At 43.7% G+C, this 21,159-nt stretch overlaps 1 protein-coding gene across 1 annotated transcript in view; it reads right to left on the bottom strand.

Moving 5' to 3' along the window:
- The window catches only part of ABCA13 (ATP binding cassette subfamily A member 13), a 2,470,580-nt gene that overhangs the window by 90,218 nt on the left and 2,359,203 nt on the right, over positions 1 to 21,159 (bottom strand). The window contains exon 51 of the mRNA XM_078686273.1: positions 20,182 to 20,274. Coding sequence (XP_078542399.1) covers positions 20,182 to 20,274 — 93 coding nt within the window. The remainder of the gene's footprint in view (positions 1 to 20,181; positions 20,275 to 21,159) is intronic.

The following is a 21,159-nucleotide window of genomic DNA, read 5'->3' as shown; positions in this document are numbered from 1 at the left end:
GAAGTATATGCACCCAGGGATTGTTAGTGCTCATCTTGGCTGCAATGATTTGACTGAGATTGGTAGGAGACCCTTGTTCGAGCTGAATATCTCAGCGATGGCCTGGCTTGGGATGACATTGCCGGACACTGTACTGGTATGGTCAAACATTGTTCCCAGGCTCGATTGGAGAGCTGGTAGGTTGGTGCAGGCTCTCAATGACTCTGTGAAGCAGATGAACCATAAGATTGGTAAGTTGTTCTGGTGTGCGAGGTTGTCATCAATAGTTCATGATTATATCAAGGGTGAGTGTTTTTTGTAGCAGGATGGTGTTCATCTGTCTAAAGTGGGTGATGAAGTGTTTCTTGAAGATTTATTGGCTTGGTTGGTATATTGCACGCGCAATGGTGGGGCGGCAAATAGTAGGTGAACTATGCTGGCCTGTGGCGGTTGGGGTTATGATTGGTGGGACAGTTCTGGTATGTGCAAGGTATCTTAGAAAAAAGTGACAACAGGGTCACAGCATCCTCCAGAGGGTGCAGGCTCCAAGTATAGAGGTTCCAGGGATGCGGGGGCTGGGGCGGTCACTGACCCGCAGTCTTTACCTGGCAATCACCCGCACAGGCACAGTGTGTGCAAGCTAGCACAGGCCCCTGGGGGGAGGAAGTTGGGTCTGAGATACGTATCCTAGCAGGCAGATGGGCCTCCTGCACAGAAACATCCTGGTAGGGGAGGTTGATGGGTCGGTACCGCCCATAAGGAGGAACCCAACCAGGTCCAGATTTACTGGATACAGGTGTCTAACAGGTGGGGACAATGCTACCATTCATGATTTCACTCATGAAATATATGATTTTGAAGGATGCACAGGAACAATTTTATCTATGTATAGGAAACTCCAGTGTATTAGTGACTTTGTTAAGGTTAGGCTGTGATCTATGTAAGCAATGCTGTAAAACTGTGGGTTACTGTGCATAGTAACCTCATGCGCGCGGGGGTTTTTCCCGCTGCGCGCTGAAGTTTTAAAAACCCCGCGGTTCATGACGAGCTCAGCTCGTCATGAGCGCACGGCAGGTAAAACTCATGACGAGCTGAGCTCGTCATCAGCCTCGAAGGGGTTAACTGATTAAAGGTTCTGATTTTGAAAAATATGTGTAAATAAATACAGCCGGGGGTCTTTTGACCCCTAACCCAATGTCTCTTGTGTTATCTTCTTGCCATTATCTGAAGGGGGATTGTTTTTTTGGCTGGGAGGGGGGTCGGAAGGTAGGGTTGCTAAGGGGCTTCAGCAACTGCTTGGCCAGATTACAAAACACAAAGGTACATTGCACATCTTTTATTTTAGAAAATCAGGGAGGTAGGGTAAAATCACCGCAAATGTATGTGAATTCCCCGTAACCTTGGATAGTGCTTACGATGTGAATAAATGAAAAAATAAGTGGAAGAGCCCAAATTGTTTCTGAGAGTGCTGCCATTCACTACCCCAGAGGAATTTCCACTGGAGCTATATACTTTTCCACTGGCTCTACTTGTATCATTTGACCCTTCTGCTGCTTGCGTGCTCAATACTTTAAGTCAGAGTAGCAAGGAAGCAAGCTAAGCTTACAAGCGAGATCACGTTTCTGACAGGAAAGATGAGCGCAGTTCTAACCCCCGGAAAAGTTTGAAAACAATGGGGTAAAATAGTGCATTTTACAGCCCGTTTTTACTTAAATTTGTTACGGAAACAATAGGCTTTGTTATGCTTCTCCGTAAGAGCACTTGTGAAATATTACAATACCTTCATGGTTCAGTTTGAGGGGGGGAACAAAGGCTTGGGTATGGTTTACAGTTCGATGTACAAGCGAAATATGTTGATGACTGTTTGTTCTGGCGGTTAGGGACAATGCAGAGAGTTGGCCGCCTCTCCATATTCATTTTCTGGCTCTCCCATCTCTAAGCAGAAATAAACTTTTACTTTGCATTAGGACACAAGGACTAAAAAGCAAATTATTTGAATCAATACTGTGAGTAAATCAGCACTGCTGATTTTTTTTTATAGATTAGTGCTGTAGCAGAGCATTTACTTTTCATTACTGTTACACTAATGTAAAATAAATGTTCTATAACAGTACTGCTCTGTACATAAACAGAGCATTTCATCAGCCAATGGAATTCATGCATGCTCACCTATTACATCTTTGACTGAGGTGGTAGAAAATAATTAATATATGTTCCTCTTCTCTTACACAGGGTATTGGTACCAGTCAAGTGTCTTCTTTCACTTGGAGTGGATGACAACCACAATGATGTGGGGCAGCAGCCTTCAGGCCAAGATGAAGCAGGGTGGGTGGGTGCTTGAGAATGGCATACCTGCTAGTAAGGCAAATGCTAGGACACCGCACAGCACGTCAACAGAGCTGCTTCTTTTGCCAGACAATAACACCAAGGTCACTCCACTCCCAACCCCCATCCATGATGGACCTTGTGTGGAGACCCTATGCTGCTTACCTGTGTGTGCCTGCTGAAAACAAAAATTACAGCTTAGCACTATGTGCACATGTAGTCCATGAAATAGACAAAAATAGTTGGGAGATGGAAAGGTTGAAATAATCTCACCACTGGCAATTATTCAGGCACCATCTCAGTCCATCATTATTTTGCACACCACGCCTCCTGCCATATGCAAATCAGTCTTGACTCACTCCAACAGGAACAGTCCAGCCCAAACTGACAGGCAAAGCCTTCCCTGAACCCATAGAACCAACAATACAAGACAGGTTGTGTCCTCTTTAAGGCTCATCAGTTGGGGATATCTTGGTTCCTGTGGCACAGTATGCACAGGACCCCCATTTGGGCATACCAGTCCCACTTACGGCTTCACACTCAAGTATACAAAATTGTTATCCATAAAATGCTTGAATCATTCTCAGGCTCTAGAAATTACTTGGTGCCTCATCCCAATCCATCATTATTTTGCATATTACACTACCTCAGTTTAGACCAAGTCATATGAAAATCAGTCTTAACCCTGCTCCAGTAGGAACAGTCGACCTGAACTACGAGCTCTTCCTTGAACTGAAGCAAAAGCAACCCAATCCTGATTTTGCCCTTCTTACGACTCATCAGTCAGGTATAACTTGGTTCCAGTGTCACAGTGTGCACGGGAACCACCTCTAGGCATACCTGTCACACATATTGTAGTGAATGAGTAAGTCCATGGGTGTTACCCTGCGATGGACTGTGGAAGAAGTAAAAAAAACCTCCTTTCAAAGCAATCCTAAAACTCCCATCCCGTTAAAAATGGTCTCAAACGTCTTTTGAGAAAAAAAAAGAAAGAAAGAAAAATTATAAGAGCAATGCTTCTTTGAAGGGATTATCTAAAAAATAAAACATAACAGGGCAGATTTATGATGACTGGCGCATCCCTGCAAATCAGCAGAGATGCGCCAGATAAAATGTGTCATGCAAGTTTACCCTTGCGCCACGACAGATGCGCTGCATTTACAATGTGGCGCATCATGGCGCAAGGATAAACAGATGCGTGACGCATTGCTAGAGTTGTGTTGCAAGCTTGACGCAACTCCAGCAATGCTCGTGGCCTGCCCATACACAACGTGGTGCATTAAGCCTTAAGCCTGCTTCAAGCAGGCACAAGGTTTTGACGCAGAGGCGTCGGAAAAGTGACTGAGTGAACTTTTCTGAGGCGTTAATGCGCCAGAACGCCCACCCTGCGCCGGAATGCCCACATGAAACCTGATGCCGGTTTCATGTGACGCAGGGCTTTACAACGTGACGCATCTCCCTAGATGAGTCACGTTATAAATCCGTTGCAGCATGGTGCTAGCTTTACGCCGCCTCTGCATCAAAGAAGTGACGCAACGGTGGTGCAAAAGTGGCACACGGGGCTTGTAAATCTGCCCCAACATATCTTGTTTGAAGTTGACTAAAGGGAAGTCAATAGTCTGTGGGGGTCATTTGAGCATCTCGGGATTCCTTAAATCAAAAGCAAACTGCTGAAATTTTAGCACCACTATGGACTTGCTCCATCCATTCGATGATCATCAATTCAAACATTACAAAAAAGCAATTCAGTAATAACTTCTGTTTAAACTTATGAAATCGAAAAATACTCACTTGTGCTCTCATTTAATTTGGCTTTAACATCAGATGAGTGCACTGTAACCGGATGACCTCACATTTATCGAATTTAACTGATTTAAAATGATAGTCTATCAGGGCATTAGAAATGTCGAAATATTGCATCCGAGAATAAAAAAAAAAAATCTAGCAGATGTCAGCAGCTTTTCAGTTATGGTAATTTCTACACAGATGAATACATTTGCTGAAGTTGTTCCATATTTTAATAATTTAATAAATACACTGTATATCTGTGAGAGGACCTCGTGTTCCAAGTATATTAATGCTATTCACACATTGGCTCTTGCTCTCTGATAAATTAATGATATATTAATGTAATTGACTTTAATATCTGGAACGGAAATCACTCCTCCATTGTACCCCAGAATTCCTTAGATTTTTGTGATGCATTAGTCCTTCAACAATTAGTCAAGGGCTCTACTCAATGTGACAGTATTACTCTTGGCTCAACTGTCACAATTTCCACTCGCTGTTACTTCTCAAAATCTCTTGATTTATTATGGTCAAACCATAAAGGTGTTTTAATTTCATTCTCATCGCTAGCATACGTGCCAGCAGACCCCATTCGGTGGGATACTCCCGACTTTGTATTCCAAAAATGACTACAGTTTTGAAACTGTCTTTAATTCTATGAGGAAAATGAAGTACAATTAGTTTTTTAAAAGGCCCCTCTTTCTTGTTTTATAATGTTGGCATCTACACGCCAGCGGCATTCACATTAATGTGAAGCCATGGGCCTGTAGGCCATGGGTTAAACTCAGGCTAGAAAAAAAATCAGCCTGCTTTGGAAAGCTCACTTCCAGGTCTCCCTTACTAGATTAACACGATGCACCCTTCATTGACAACAGTTTTTTATTAGCACTGGATATTGCTATCACAGAAAAGGTCCATCATTAACACAAATCTGTTCCAAACAAACTCTGGATTTGAATCCTTCAGAACTAATTTCAGTTAAGAAAGAATTGAAAGAAGCAAAAAAGAATCTGGAGAGAAACGTACTCTCATGAGGCTACATTTAAATATACAGCTTATATCAACAATTATAAACAAATCGTATTAAGCAGAGGTTCATTAGCTATTAAGCTGGTCAACCACTGCATCCTCAAACCCCACAAAAACAGCATTTTCTCTTCTAAAAACGTACCCTCTCCAGAAGCTTATACATCTCAACTAGCGGCATCTCAAATGCTGCGTGAAAACCTCTCAAGTATTTTCCACTATTAAATGCACAAGGCAGACTTACTTTGGAGAACATGTAGAAAGATCTCTCTGTGTTATACCCACAAACGAATACGAATTTTATACCTGTGACTGACCAGCCATCTTCAAATAACCCAGTGGCTTTTTCGACAGCAGCTACCGATCAAGTATTATCCATACAATTTCATCTGGTTTGCCTCTTGACCCTTTCTCCCAAACACATGGCTTTGTCTGCTACCTCACAGAGGCGGCTTAATCTGTCTTTTGAATTTGCAGAGGCACCTTTCGTGTAGAAGAGAGCTGTTATCAGCACTTTGTTAAAAACACAAAAACAATCTTGATACTATAATATTTTAGGATTTGTGACCAATCTCTTTGCTAAATTTGCTGAAAGTTTTATTCACATTCAGCTGCGAAAATGTATGGAAGCAAAAGATGTCAATGATCATGTTTAAACTGAATTATGTTCCTCTTACAGCAGGGAAGCTGTTCCTGTTTCAGTTGATGATTTAATTCATACGATCTCGAATAATAGTGGTGCAGGTGTACTAATGTTGCATGAAACACGAAGCTCCACTTCACATTGATCCTACAGCTGGAGAAGACCGTGGTCGGAGAATTTTCTTTAAAATGACAGTCTTCCATTTTTAGAGCCGACACATCGCAAGCAGTATCTCTTTCCTCTTTCACACTTGACTATAAAGTGATGGATGGCGGTGGCGCCTCAGTCCCACTTTGTTAACCCCTTCCATGCTGATGACGGCCCCCGTCCGCCATGCATCACGGTGGGCGTGTGCTGATGATGGCTGGGGGCCGTCATGATCCCGCCCACTCTTTAAAACGGCCGCACAGCGCGAAAATTCGCCGCGCATTTAAGGAGTTAATATCTAGTTCACTTCCTTTAGCTGCACTAATTTGCTCTTATGGCGTTACCTTTTATATTTATGTTGACGACACACAGTCGGATGGTTCCAACAAAGACAATGGTGACAATCTCAGAGACTGCCTACGCTTGGTTATACTTGGAAAGATCTCAAATTCCCATTGCCTAAATGCAGATAAAAAAGTTACTACTGTTTGACAACCCTGTGTGTTTGTTACCATGATGGTGGCCCATCGAACTGGGACCACCACCAGTCTAGATGTACAGTTCAAATAATCTGGTAATCACTTTTGAATGAAACCTTCTTTTAAAATGTCAGAACCATAAACTATCATCTAACTGTTTTCATGCAAAAATCTCAGGTCAGCTGCAATCTCTTCATTGACTCCCAATAAAAAGCTGCTGTATGTTGAGAGCCTTGGTTTTGTGTTATAAATCCATGTATCACCTTACAGCTCACACTTGGGGCCTCATTGCGATGTCCGACCACCACCCTATCAGGCAGGTGTCCGACCGACTATTTGTTGGTGGTTCCACCTGCACGATTACAATGTGACCACCGTGCAGGCTGTAGGAAAACTGGTCTTTTGCATTGCAGCTTGTGCAGTGACCCAGAAAAAAGGGGTAGCAGCACAAGCCGCAGTGGAAAAGGGCAATTCTCAAACATCCATGCACCATGTGCCAGGCACCATGTGTTGCCTGGCCCACAGTGCATGGATGTTTGGGGAGTTCACACATGGCCCCCTGGGCCCATAGCAGTGGTCCACTAAGGATGGGGTCTCTGCTAGGGGCCCTCAAAGTTTCATTCTATCTGCCTTTACATGGCGGTCAGACTACCATGTAAAGGGAGAGGGAAAAGGGTCATCGTAATCCCTAGGTGGTGCCTCCGCAGGCACCGGCCCAATTGTTGGGATTATGCTCCGACCGATACTCCGACAAGCTTCTTGAGACTTCCGGAGGCGTAAGTCGGTCCCTCCGACCGTTGCACTCCAACCGACCGCTTCATGATGCAGCACTCGGATTGCAGCCACAGATGTCAGACAGACCGCCATGGACAGCCTGTCGGTGGCGATCTGCCCTACATCATAATCGGGCCCATACTGTCGGGGAACGTGCTTTCTGAGTTTGTACCACTAGGTCACGGAGTAACAGGTGCTCAAACTTAGAGCCCTTCTGGACCTAGTCTGCAAACCCTTTTATTTAATCCTTATTAATTCACTCTTGCAGGTTATCCCTCAGCCTCTTCCATTGTTATTCGACATTAGTTCGCTCAGACCAGGATGCACCATGGGTAGCTGTTTGCAGTCTATAAATTAAATAAGTTGCTCGTTTTACCATGATTTGCCAGCTGACTCAAAATGAGGGCCTTGGAATAGACATAGGGGACAATTCTCCTTAGAATACTTTATTCTAATCACCTTTTCTGCATAAATCAGGGCACATATGGCTTCTACTCCGGAACAATAAATACATAGCCATATGAGATCTGAGTATGTTAATTCAGGACTTTGAAAAAAAATGCTAATCTCTTCTTTATGAGGTCATCACGTTTCTCTTTACTTTACTTTTCTACAATTGTTTTGGCTGCTTTTAAGTTTTTGACTTTGAACGTACGGTTTCACTGCATGCCATTTATGTCTTTCCGAGGGGCGCAATGGCGGTCCAATTTTAATTAACTGCAATTGGCAGTCAGATCACTTCTGCGGGTACTGAGTGCAAACAAACATTTTCATTACATTCTTTTAAATAATAAAAACACCAAATCCTGACATTTTTGACTTGTATCTTTTCAGCATCCAGAACCCAAGTCCTATAAATAGTGTACTACCTATTGCTTTACTACTTCTTTCCTGCAGTGGACAGACGATGAGTTATGGTTTAAATAACAAAGTGAAAATGTATGCACTGTGTAGGTGGCGCCTGTGGCAAAGGAAAGCACAGCTACATTCACTGGATTGTCATTACACTGAGGAAAGGCGGCAGGCTGCCAACTGCAGGGTGTACATAAGTTTTCCCTGGTATGAGATGTAAACATTGTTTGTAATCTGCATCTTATGAATAAAGAGAGAGTAGTCAGATTTTCTAAATACTTGTATGTTTCTATATACCTCATGAAAAAGATGAAGAAAAAGAAACAAGTAAGCAACAGATAAGTGATGGATAGAAATGCACGTGCAAGCCCCTCTCACTTTCTCTGGTTTGCCATACTTTCTCTAGTTGGCCATCCAGTCCATTATGGTTAGGTATCGCCTGCAAATCTATTGTATTCAATGTATCTTAAAAGGGGCTTACACCCCGCCTTCTCTTCCTATTTTTCCATGTGCTTGTCACTTTAGTTTTCCTTTCTTTCTATTGGTTGACCGTTGTATTTCCTTTCCCAATACTTACTTTTTGGGTGTGCTTCTCTGTTTCTGTTCCCCAAGGTCTGATTACTCTTTCTCATCCGCCTCTCATCTGCGTTGATGGCTGGAACTCTTTTTGCGAATGCATCTGAAGAATTCTTTTTGTAGCAACATGCCTGCCTACATTTCTCCTACATTTACGTTTTTCACTTAACTTTCCTTGGCTTGCACACTAAACTTTCCCACGCTCCGAAGCCCGAAACTCAATTACTCTTTTTTTACAATGTGATTACCAATGCTTGGTAAAAATAATTGCATTTAGCAATGCTTTTACCTCTTTGTACGGGCTCCCAGTAGTCAACGGAGCATCTCTGTGGGAGTCCCCTCCTTCTCCTTCTCACTGACTCCCCGAGTCCAGAATCAAAAACAACAAATCAGTTCTAATCTCTGCCCTCAGAGTACGATAGGACAAAAGGCAGCCAACTACAACCCTCGACAGGCAGCATTACCGCGTTCCACATCAGGGCAGACGAAATTCAATACAGTGTCATGTGCTGTCCCACTAATAGTGAAATGGTATGGTATAACATTCAGCATTATTCTTAAGCATCTCATGGTGTCGTATGTCATTTTTCACTGTTCAGGCACGAGCATGTCTTGTGGTGACCAACATTGTTGTGTTGGTGAGCTGAGTTAACAGCGTGAACTTGTCTCAGAAAAAAAACATAGGTCGTTTGTGTTAGACTTGGCCCGTTTTGCAGGGTCATCTCTGAACTTCTTGCCTTCCTCCTAGCCATTTTTAGGTCTCGCGACCTGTCAATGCGCATGCGCATTGAGCGGAGCGAGACTATAGGGGCTTGAACAGACTTTAACTAACTGGCGATTTGATGCTGTGCTCGTGCGCTTTTAGGTCAATGCGCAAGCGCATTGACCTAAAATGCGCGTGCACAGCATCAAATCGCCAGCCATCTGTTCCCCAGCAGCTCTTCCCGCTCCGCCCCACAAGCTTCCCCCAGCGTGCGCTCTGCCTGAGCCGCAGTCCTCCCACACCTTTGAAGTGAAGCTTAGCTTCACTTCAAAGTCCCCTGCTGCTTCACACCCTCATGCCGCTCTCCCCGCTCCGCCCCCTCCCCTGCCTGCCGTGTCGCATTTCTCCTCCCCACAGCAATGCCCTCCGTCTTGTTTAGATTTCCCATCTCGAGTTTCAATCTCCAGCGTGGCAACATTAGAGCAGTGTTTTAGTGAGTATATTTTTCTAGCATTTTGCCACACATTAGGTTATTATTATTTGTAATCGCTAATGCTAACATTGGGGCTCTATCTCCATTGACTTAGATTCATTACTGCTATAGGTTGGAAATATAGTAGCAGGCTATTCCTTCACTTCCGGTTTGAGTAAGTGTGTTACAGATCGCCTGCATCATGACACGCTATGTTTAGAGCGCACTGTGCTAAACGTTGGTTTTACTGTGTCACTGTTTTTCCGAATACAGTTGCATTTTCACTCCACCCTTTCCAATATAACACACGGGCATGGTTTGTGCCCACTTTATTTTATTTAATTTCACTCAATATACAGTGTTTACTCTTTTCACAAGTATTTTGTGCACTTTCACTAAACTAACACACGGTGTCTTTCTTTACTACTGTTATGAATTGACTTTTAGCTGGTACATCCGGTGTTATCTTTGACTCTTTTGTTTTGATTCAGCTATTGCCATTATAAATTACAATAACTTTAATTTAAGAATTAATTATAAAACAATGTAAAAACCATTTTGATTTGTAATATCAATACATCGAAGTCACGTTAATACAACACATATTGCATTACAAATGCTATAGGTGTCACATTTGTGAAAGTTAAAACTATTGGCATTGTAAATGATAAAGCTATTAAATTCGCTATTTTCAAAACCAACACATAAATAAAAAATGTGTCATTTACAATGCCAATAGCTCAAACTTTCCTAATGCGAGACCTATTGCATTGCAAATGCTTGTTCTGACATGGTGTTGGTGGTTTTAGGACTCTGGGCACTTTAGCACTGCTGTCCAGTGTAAAGTGCGTGTGCTCTCTGAGGTAAACATGGTAAGTTGGTCTGCACCTGTTTGGCGTATTTTATTTACCTGTCAGTCCCTAGTAAAGGGGTATCTCAGATACCCAGGGCCAGTAAATGAAATGCTATTGGTGGGCTTGCAGCGCTGATTGCGCCACCCACCAAAGTAGCCTTTCAAACCTGTCTCAGGCCTTTGCCATTGCAGGGCCTGTGCGCACAGTACTACTGCCGCTGTGATGTGACACCTAAAGTGTGTGCCATGTCTGTGATCCCCCCCCCCTCCTTTTACTGCATGTCAGTCACCCCCAAGGTAGGCCCTAGCTAGCCCTATGGACAGGGTGCATTGTAGGTGAAAGGTAGTACATGTACCTTAAATGTGTGACATGTCATGGTAGTGACAAACAGCCATTTTGGTTAGTCACTGCTGTGAGGCTGCACTCTCATAGGAATGCATTGGGGATTCCCTGATAAGTGTTTCAGTGGTAATTCCTGATATGAGAGGAGCAGAGTGGTTAAGTTTGGTATGTTTGGAATAGTATTAATAAATGCTGAGCAATGGTGTGCACCGATATATTATCACTATTTTAGAAATGCCACTTTTAGAAGTTGGCATTTCTGTGTGCAATGTGTCTACCTGCCTGATGCGTATTGCATGTCTGGCTCTGGAGTGACAGGGGCTGGTGAGGTGTGTGGCTCCAAGGAGAGCAGGCTGAGTCAGTACTAGGCTGAATAGGAGATCTGCATTTGGAGTAGTGAAAGGAGTAGTCCCCTGACCCTGAATAGGTCTGTGCCTGCTGGTGGTTCCGCCACCCTGTAGTGTGTCTAAGGAACGAGCACCATCTGACAAAGGAGGGTGGAAGCCTGGTAAACAGAGTGCTTCAACACACCCCAGGACCAGTTGAGACTGGTTCCCCCATGCCTTATGCAAGGGTAGATAAAGAGAAATGATGTATATATACTGGGGCTGTGACCCCATGAGAGTGTGCTTCCTTGTGCTGTGTCGGGTGTTGCTGGGCCCCAGGAGGAACTGCCACGAGGGACTGCCTCCCTGCTGGAGGGCCCCGTGAGCTGGCCTGCCTGGGCCCAGCTTTTGCTTTGAGGGACTCTGGTCTGAGTGATCCATCTTTGCTGCTGGAGTCGCCGAGAAGGGGACGCCACCCTTGCCAGAAGTAGAGAGGAGTGTTTTAAACTGGCAGCTCCGGGCTGCTTAGGGCCTGGAGGAGATCCCGACGTGGGGATTTCCCCGTATCGCCAGAGGACAGCGGGAGCCTACCCCACATTCTGGTAGAGAGGGAGCCCACCCCACATTTGTTTATATCCTGTTGCATTTTTTTTGAGCGGGAACTCACCCTGCGTTTATGCCCTGAGAAGCGGGAGCCCACCCCGCATTTGTGGATTACGGCGAAAAGCAGCTGCCAACGCAATAAGCAGAAGTCAGGCAAGTGGCCACCTGGTTGTGGGTGAGACCTACAATGGTGAGGGCAGTGAAGAAGCAAAGCCGGCAAGAGAGCCGGAGCCTTGCACAGCTGAAGAGGAAGTCAGGCCTGAGGAAGGCGGGGCCCCCGTGTGCCAGTGGGATCCCCGCGTGTTGTCCAAATAGCCGGAGCCTTACGGGCTCCATCGCTGCCTCCCCGTCTCGAGGAGAGAGAGAGGCGGGTTCACCAAGATCGCCGGTAACTGCAGGAAGACGGGAGAGGTCCCGTGAGCAGGGCCTAGTGAGGCATGCTGTCGGTGCCTGAAGTCCTGCCTTCACCCCGAGACCAGAGGTGTCTATAAGGAGCCCCGGTGAGTGGGGCTGTACTGAGAGGATTGTTGGAGCTCAAATTGGGCACGGTTGGTGCCAGTGCTTGTTGGTTGTCTTCAGCTGCACCGTGAGAGTGCGGGGAGCTACACTAAGGGAGGCACTTTGATTCTACCTAGTCCCGGAGTGGGGCTCAAGGGCACAGTGTATAATGACTTACTACAAGCCTCAAGTAAGTTCTTAATTGTTTATTGGCATACATGTATGTTAGCCACTTAATACTTCAAGTCTCTAACTATAACTGAACTTGTATTCCTTGAAAGACGCCTAACATTCCCTCCTGGAACACCTCCCTCACACCATTCCTGTCTGACATCATAATGCATGCATGCATGCACATCACATCATTACACAGCAGCTGCAACGTGGAGCCATTCTTTTTAATGAAAATAAAGGGGTGAGTTGCACCCCCTGCCTCCAGTGCGCTACACACATTGCTTTTGCTGCCAAAGCAGCCAGAGGTCCCGTGAAAGGTCCTATAATTGCAAGCCCTGACATTAGGGACAGAGGGCATTTGAGCCCCAGAGAAGGCCCGTTGGCCTGAGGTCCTTTGGAGTATCTGTGTGCACTGGTAGGGGGCAAGGCCCTAAAGGAATGCAACATGTATTTATGCTAAAGGTGAATTATGCACCTGGGGAGTGTTACTACGGTGCACTCCTAAATGGCTGAGCTCCTTCCTAAATAATAGAACACAGAGAGTACAAATGGGGGTGTTCTCATATAAACCAAAACGCATCAGCTATGGTGTTCCTCAGGGGGCATCCCTGAGCTCCACTCTCTTTAATGGCTATGTGTCATCTCTGGCAAAAATCAGTGAGAAGTGGGGCTTTGGCATCTGCTCCTATGCTGATGGTACTGAACTGCTGATAACCATTGAAGAACAGCATGATAACACATGACTAAAACTAAATAATTGTCTTTCGGAGATGGCAATCTGGATGGCAGAACATTGTCTTAAATTAAATGCAAGAAAATCCGAATCGTTACTCTTTGGAGGAGCTGAACTTGTCTGGAATTCCACTTGGTGGCCCCAGACACTGGGGGATGCCCCAGCGCCAAAGCAATGCGCAAAAAATCTGGGGGTCCTTATGGACAATAACCTATCCATGCAGGACCATGTGCGGGTTCTATGTGGAAGAAGCTTTGCGATGCTGAAGCTTCTAAGAAGGCTATTTCCCTGGATCCCACAAGCTTGTAGGAGAACTGTCACGCAGGCATTACTTACCAGCAGACTAGATTACGGTAATGCATTATTTATATGCATGGCAGACTACCCCTTCACACGACTGCAGGTGGTGCAGAATGCCGCTGCCAAACTGGTATGTAATAAAGACAGACTCAGTTCATGGTCTGAGTGCCTGAAACTACTTCATTGGCTGCCAATGCGGCAAAGAGCGAAATTGAAACTGCTCAGCTACACACACAAGGCCCTGCACCAACAGGGGACTCTGATCCTACAGGGAAAAGTTGAATTCTATGTACCCATTAGGTGCTTAAGATCGCGGTTCCTAGCTCTAGCCAGAACAAAAGGCAATAAGAAAACAAGAACAGAGGGTCGCAGCTTTTCATACCTGGCAGCTAAACACTGAAATGACCGACTACAAGAACTCCGCCTCAAAGAGAACTATCTTGTCTTCAGGAAAAAACCTAAGACTCATCTGTTCTCCGGAAAATAATACTGGCCAACCTTATGAATCACTCATGAACCACTCAGATACACACCAGAAGTCCTAGCATAGTGCTGTGATATCCTCCGGATTAATGTCACGCTTTACAAAGACAAATACAAATGTGATTTGTGCATAATGTGTTTATGCCTGATATGATGCACTCATAATGCGTTTATGTTGCTAGTGATAATGCTGAGTATAGTATTTTACCAGTAGTTACTGGTGGTGTTATTTTTACTACTTGTGCTTTCTAATGGTCCTGACCGTGGCCCAATTGGCCTGGTCATGTATATAATCCCCTGTGAATATTGCCTAGTGCCAGTTGGCACAGTATAAAATGTGTGATTATGATTATGATTTGTTTTGGATAATAAAAAGGCTATTTTTATTTAAATTTTTGTGGAGTTTCTTTTGTGGTGTGCCTAGTGTGTTGCTGCTGTGTGTGTGTGTTGCACAAACGCTTTACACATTGCCTCTGGGATAAGCCTGACTTCTCGTGCCAAGCTACCATGGGGGTGAACAGGGGTTATCTTCAGCGTGTAACTCCCTTGCCCTTACTAGAGTGGTGGTTTCTACCTGGCTTAGGCGCATGCCCTAGCCAACCAGAAATCCCATTTCTAACAGTTTGTTTACCTTTTGATCATTTTTAGAGAAGGTCAAATAGACTTGTAATACATTTTAGGTGAAATAAAAAACAATTCTCATGGAAACTGCATGTTTGCTACTTTTTAAGTGATTTCTTCTTGTTCTTGTTTTTCAAACTTTATGCTTCAAAGACTTGTTTTAAAGCATTCCTAATAACCGGGTGGTGTGGGCAGCACGATTGGGGGGGCACTTACTGGAAAAGGGGAGGAAGCCCGTGATATCGGGCCAGTGAGTTCCATAGTCCACCGTTGAGAGAGGAAGGATGAGTCCCCCACAATAATGCATAGAGGGTGGTGGCATTTGTGGTAGTGGTTCCCCACGTTGTGGGGGTCTGCATACCTAAGTGTCAGCGGGAAGTAGAGGGGAGGGGGAAGAGCGGAAGCTGTGGGGAAGAGGGGGTATGAGGGAAGGGGGACATGGTGGAGGGAATCAGGGTAATTGGGGAGGCCAGGAAGAAGGTGGGAATGGCATAAGAGGAGGCTGGGGAGGGCCAGGGGGGAAGAGAAAAAAGGGGGGGGGAGTCATGAGGGGCTGTGTAGAGGGGGGAAGGCTGTGAAGGAGAGAGGAGGCAGGGAGTTGTGGCAAAAGTGGGATGAGCGGGGGGATGTGGGTTTCAAGGCTGTGGCGCCCCAAGGCCTCCCAAGGGTACCTCAAGATCGGACTTCTTTTAACTAATGTTTGCTAAGTTTTTCAGATGCATTTAAAGAAATATTTTTGGGTCAGTGCACATGGCTAAATTTCTTTGCATATACAACACAAATGTTTTTCATTGGGCCTTTCTTTAACTTTCCCTATATGCACATATTTGGTCCTGTACTTTCACTCATCTCTGTTGATTGTACAACAATTTAGAATATCTAAGCTTATCATGTGCTTTGAAGCCATATACCTTCTAACTTTTACCTAACCTTTGTGCTGTTTAAAGAACACATTTTATGACTTTTTAACACAGCACACACTGCTGCATTACTTTGTTTCTTACATACTTTAAGTATTTTATTGAGCCTTTAATTAACTTTCCCGGCTTGCACACATTTGTTTGTGTGCTTGTGTTAATGTTTGATATTTGTCCAATATTTTCTTACATATAAGCTTTTCCAGCACGCACAGCTACATTTCTTTGTTGATCAGACACTTTTAGTATTTCATTGGCCGTAAAAAAAAAAGTCTGCCTTTCAGTAACTTATATTGCATAACTATTCACCATGCCACAACTTGCAGCAAAAAATATAATTAATCACATAGGCAAAACCTAATGCATTTACCAATGCTTGTTTTAGTTTGTGATGCTACAGAAGGGTATCAACATGTGCAACTAAGGGAGTTATTTTCAATGGGTTGGAGATCTATGTTTGGCTGGCAGTAGCACTGCAAAGAACTGCCTAACATATTTACATTTCTTACCATGCCAAGGAAATTTTGAAGTGCTCCCTCCTATATGATGAGGTAGCACTTTTGTTGAAAATGAGTGCTGGTCTTTCTGCTATGTCATGGCGACTTTCAGGGCATTTTTTATGCACTTTGGAAACAAACACAGGGGTTTGTTTCTGAAACACATAAGTCATTGCCAAGACGTACATTGAGATGTATACTTGCACTTAGGGATCGTTGATGATTTTTCTACCCAACCAATGCAGACGTGCATTGAAATACCCACCTTAAAACAGATTGGGCCATCCGAAACTGTAAACCAGGCAGCCCTCGAGTTTGGTAGAATGGGACAGCTGCTGATTTACAGTGGATGTCCAGACCCCATTAAATAGTCACAGTCCAGCTGGAGTTACTAGGCTACATTCCATCTGCACAAAGAACCTCAGACACATGTTGTCAATATACTGTTCCAAATAAGAAATTCCATAAATTGGAATAAGTTTTAACATCTCAGACATTTCGTTAGTGCATAAAAGTGAAAAACGTACTATTTGAAATTGTTATTTGGACCTCATTCAAATTTTCTCAGAGCCCCTCCATTGTTCACAGCTGATTGGCCTTACTGACACTTTAGCTTACTACCCTCTTATTTGATGGCATGTGTGGGCTTTTTAACTTTTCTGTTGTGCACTTGTCTCTCCTCTGGAGCATGTAGGAATTACTCTGATTACTCTGCTAGATTTTGGTACTACTTTTTTCTTTTTAGTCAAGGAATCTGATTTGATTTGATTTGTGCATTTATATCGAACACGAATGCCCGGGAGCATCTAGGACTGATACCAGAGAGTCCAGTAAGGTTGCTGATGTAACTGTAGACGACATGTTATTTGGAGAAGAGCCACGTTTTCAGCGATTTTCTGAAAGATAGCAACGTAGGACTATTATTTATGCCAACCGGGAGCGAGTTCCATGTCTTAACTGTACCTAACAGAAAGCGTCTTCCACCCCAGCGAGCTTTCTTGAACCTAGGTGCTTGAAGAAGTTTACCATGTGCAGATCTTAGATTTCTGGAAGGCCTGTACTAGTTCAGATGTTTCTTCAAGAGTTGAGGACCGGTCCGTGCAGTACTTTGAAAGGTAAGCATTGGCAGACAGCTGTCAGTGTTGTGCATTGTAATTGCTCATTCGGAATACAATGCTATTGGGCTGTCCGAATCGGATCCGGATGACGTCGCGTTTCCGAAAAACGTCGCAAACCGAGTCAGACAGCCTGGAATCATTGAGAGCATTGTAATCACTCATTTGGAAACTCGTCCAAATCGTTCATAGTTTCTGAAGCCGATTTGGAGAATCCTGATGCTGTTAGGGTGACCAACCGTCTGTAAATTTCACGGACTGGCCGTTATTTGGGCCCCTTGTCCGTTGTCCGTGAGACATTCTTTCACGGACGCCTTTTGTCCGTAATTTTGGAGGGAGCAGCAGTCCCTCCCCGATGTTGCTCAGTCTTTGTAAGGGCCCATTGTCATTCTGATCTGACTGATAATCACCTAAAGAATGACAATGGGCCAAAGGTGTAGGGAAGCACGGGGTTGGAGGGGGGCGTGGGGAGGGTGTCAGAAAAGTGTTTCATGGCCCTTCCTTTGATCTGTGACTCGCAGATCAGCACAGGGCAGAATAAAAACAAGTAAATAAGGCTATAAGGCTAGAATAATCACTGTAAAGCAGCATGAGTGTGTGGGAGGTGGGGGGGGGGGGGGTACAGAGGGGCAGGGGGTGCCGAAGTAGCCAAAAGAGGCGACAGAAAGAAAAATATGATAATGGTAAATAAAGTAAAAAAACACAAGGCAAATAGAGGGAGAAAGCTAAGGAAGAATAAAATGCAAATACTGAAAGAACGCTGGAAAGAAAGAGAAAGTTTTAGACTTAACAATGGAAGGAAGGACAAGAGGATGATCAAATGGAAAAATGGAACACAAATGAATGTTAATGTGGAATATGGAAATATGAAAAGAAAATGAAATATGAATTTAAAGAATAGAGAGAGACTGAGACTAAATGAAAGGATGCACAGACAGAAAGATAGAAAGAAAATAAATGGAGGATTTAAAGAAGAAAGTAGATGACAAAGGTGGATAGAAAGAAGGACATAAGAAAAGAAAGAACATTTAAAGACCGAAAGAATAAAAGACAAACGGCAATATCGGTAAATGCACTTTTTGACCAAGTTTCTTTCCTGCTGTAAAAAGCATCATTTTGCATTATTTTTGCAAACTTTTATCAGGGGAACAATTTTCACAGACTTCAAAATGAAAGACCAGGATAGCTCACTTTGTTCCTTTATTTAGTGCCATATAAAGTGTGGGTATTATATTTTTCTGGCTACTCCCTTGCAATGGGCCCTTGTGTAGTTACAGCGCCTGGCGTGCCATCCGCTGTATAGGCCTCGGGCACTGCATGCTGCTTTTGTGGAAGAGCCGTGCTGGAGAACTAAGCTACATTTTGAAATATCCGACAGGATGAAAGGCAAAGACTTTGCACTACTGCAATTTTCGGGCCATAACAAAAATGTCTCTTTAACTCTGGTGATTAATGTCTCTCTTTCGGAGTTCTGAGGTTTCACTAATCCCGGTTTTGACTCATCATAAAGAAGCTATGAGGCATAATATGCCTCTTGTATGGCACAAAGTGTAACATGCAGAGTAAAGTTTTCATATGTATTATAATTGTAAAGACAACCCCCACCACTATGTTATGTGTTATATCCTCAGTTTGTATTTCGGGGTCACTGGAATTGTGCAATTGTGCGGCTTCAACAGTTTTCGCATGATGGATGGATTTGTCACATGTGCCACATAATCCATCATTAGCTGAATATATCTGAAGATTCTAATTTAAAAACAGTTGCTACCTCAAATGGTTAAAAAATAACAAAAAGAGCAGTGATGTATTGCAAAGGCCCTTTGTAAAGGTCACCTTCCTTTGCATATTACTATATTTGGGTGTTATACGGGTACTAATGAGGCGCAACCTATGACCAGAAAGTGTTAAAATGTATACAAATGAGAAACTAATATGGTAATACTATGACAAAATTTGCAGCATTATCCTGCATAAATTCCCTTTTCTTGAAAAAATAATTTAATCAACCCTGCAGCATAATTCAGCCCTCCATGCTGCATAATTCCAGTGGCCTTGCATATAGTACCTAACAGTATGGATGCCTTGTGACTCCTACAACTTGTAGCCCTCCTTGCCTTAAGTAACATTTCCTATACATTGATTTACTTACTTATATGAGTCATTGTCTCTGAACAATAAGTGTGTGAGCTGAAGCGCTCAACTCCCTACATTGGGAGGAGCAGCACTGTAAAATAAATGGCATACACATGAGCGAGGGTCTATATAGCGATGAGGGGCACCATGGGAGGTGGATAGTGAGGGAATCTGTGCAGAGGGAGGTCTTTGGTGAAGGGGCATAATGAAGGATGAAGGTCTCTGCATCCCCTGCAGTGCGGGTGGTACAACATTTCAAAGAAACCCCAAACTGTAAACAAAATATCATATGAAATACCACAAAAAGAGCTGCACAGTTGCTCAAAGCTGTGCACATACCAAAACAGTGAGGTGCACGATTGTCTCAACTTAATATAATTTTTTTTTTACATACATTTATGTTGGTTATCTATTTACTTACTTATACACTATTGTACGACCTTCTCTGATGTGTCTGAAAACAGACATTTTGTCCCAAATTTCTGTCCTGAATTTTGACCTGCTGTCCTGAATTTTTGTCCTGAATTTTGACCCTTTGTCGTGAATTTTTACACTCACTGTCCTGAATTTGTACCTATGCCAGTTGGTCACCCTAGATGCTGTTAGGAGCCTTTCCTAACGACATCGGAATCGGCCCCTATGTTGGAAGAAGGGCTCTACTTCCTTTGTGTGCTGTACGGTATACCAGTAAATTATGTTTTCCACGATAAAAAAAAATCCAGAGTAGACATATTATGATGAAAGAGACAGCAGCAGTTTCACAGAACCAATCACAAAGAAATGTCTGTGAACATGATGGTATTAAGTATTTCCTGTACCTGTTTTTGATATGCTGAGGTGAGCCGAGACACTTAAAGCTTCCATTGACCATGATAGCGAGTCTTGAGCAGAGGGCTTCGCACTCTTCCATGCTGGATAATCAAAAGAAAAATATACAGAAGTTAAAATGCTGAGCTGAAACAGGCCATTTTCTAACCCTAAATCGTGCAAGGAGCAATTAATCTTCACCTTATTTATTTAAAATCACTGTGCATACAACAGGTCTTAGTGAAGCTGTAAATGTGTGATTGGCACTTGGCATCATTCGTGATCAAACATGAATACATCGTCTGTGAAAATTACATCATTTAACACATATTTATGAACTGTGAAATACATGATTTTCATTGCCATGTGATACATTTTACTTAAATACAATATAGACATTATCATACATTTCACAACGATTGTGTACTACAATGTACTGCATAATCGTGAAGAAAGGAGTAGCAGGTAGACTAAAGGCCCTAAATCCCTGCCGCCCTGCCCATGCGCTCCAATTTACGCAGACTACCCTACCCCTACCATTCCTAAACCGTAAACTGGGGCACTTCGTTCTCCGCTTTATCCCGACCCATGGAAGCAAACAAGTCCTTCCGACACTGCCGACATTGTACCTTCAGACTTTAGGTATGCTCACACCCATGCCCGCTCCTCACTGGCCCTGCTCCCTCCGACCTCCTTTGAGGAAAGACCCTTGGGCCTGCGACGTGACGTGCATAGCACACGCATCAGGCTGAATGCTGAGTCAGTTTCAAGGGGAAAATAACAATAAAAAACAAAAGAGAGAAGAGGGAAAAATTAAGAAAGATTCGAGCGACCCCGGCACAAGTAAAAATTTAAAAAAGAGGAAAAAAGGGGGTCAAATGCCGTAAACAACCTACGCGTGCAGCATCATAAAGCACGTTGCCAAGGCTACGCGGTAGCAACCAGCTGATCACTCGCGAACTCCCGTCATCGGAGAAAAAACGAGGGTT

The sequence above is a fragment of the Lissotriton helveticus genome, chromosome 4_1 (genome assembly GCF_964261635.1).
Source record: "Lissotriton helveticus chromosome 4_1, aLisHel1.1, whole genome shotgun sequence".
Classification (NCBI taxonomy): domain Eukaryota; kingdom Metazoa; phylum Chordata; class Amphibia; order Caudata; family Salamandridae; genus Lissotriton; species Lissotriton helveticus.
The sequence above is the reverse complement of the archived record's forward strand: the minus strand, read 5'-3'. Positions and strand labels throughout refer to the sequence as shown.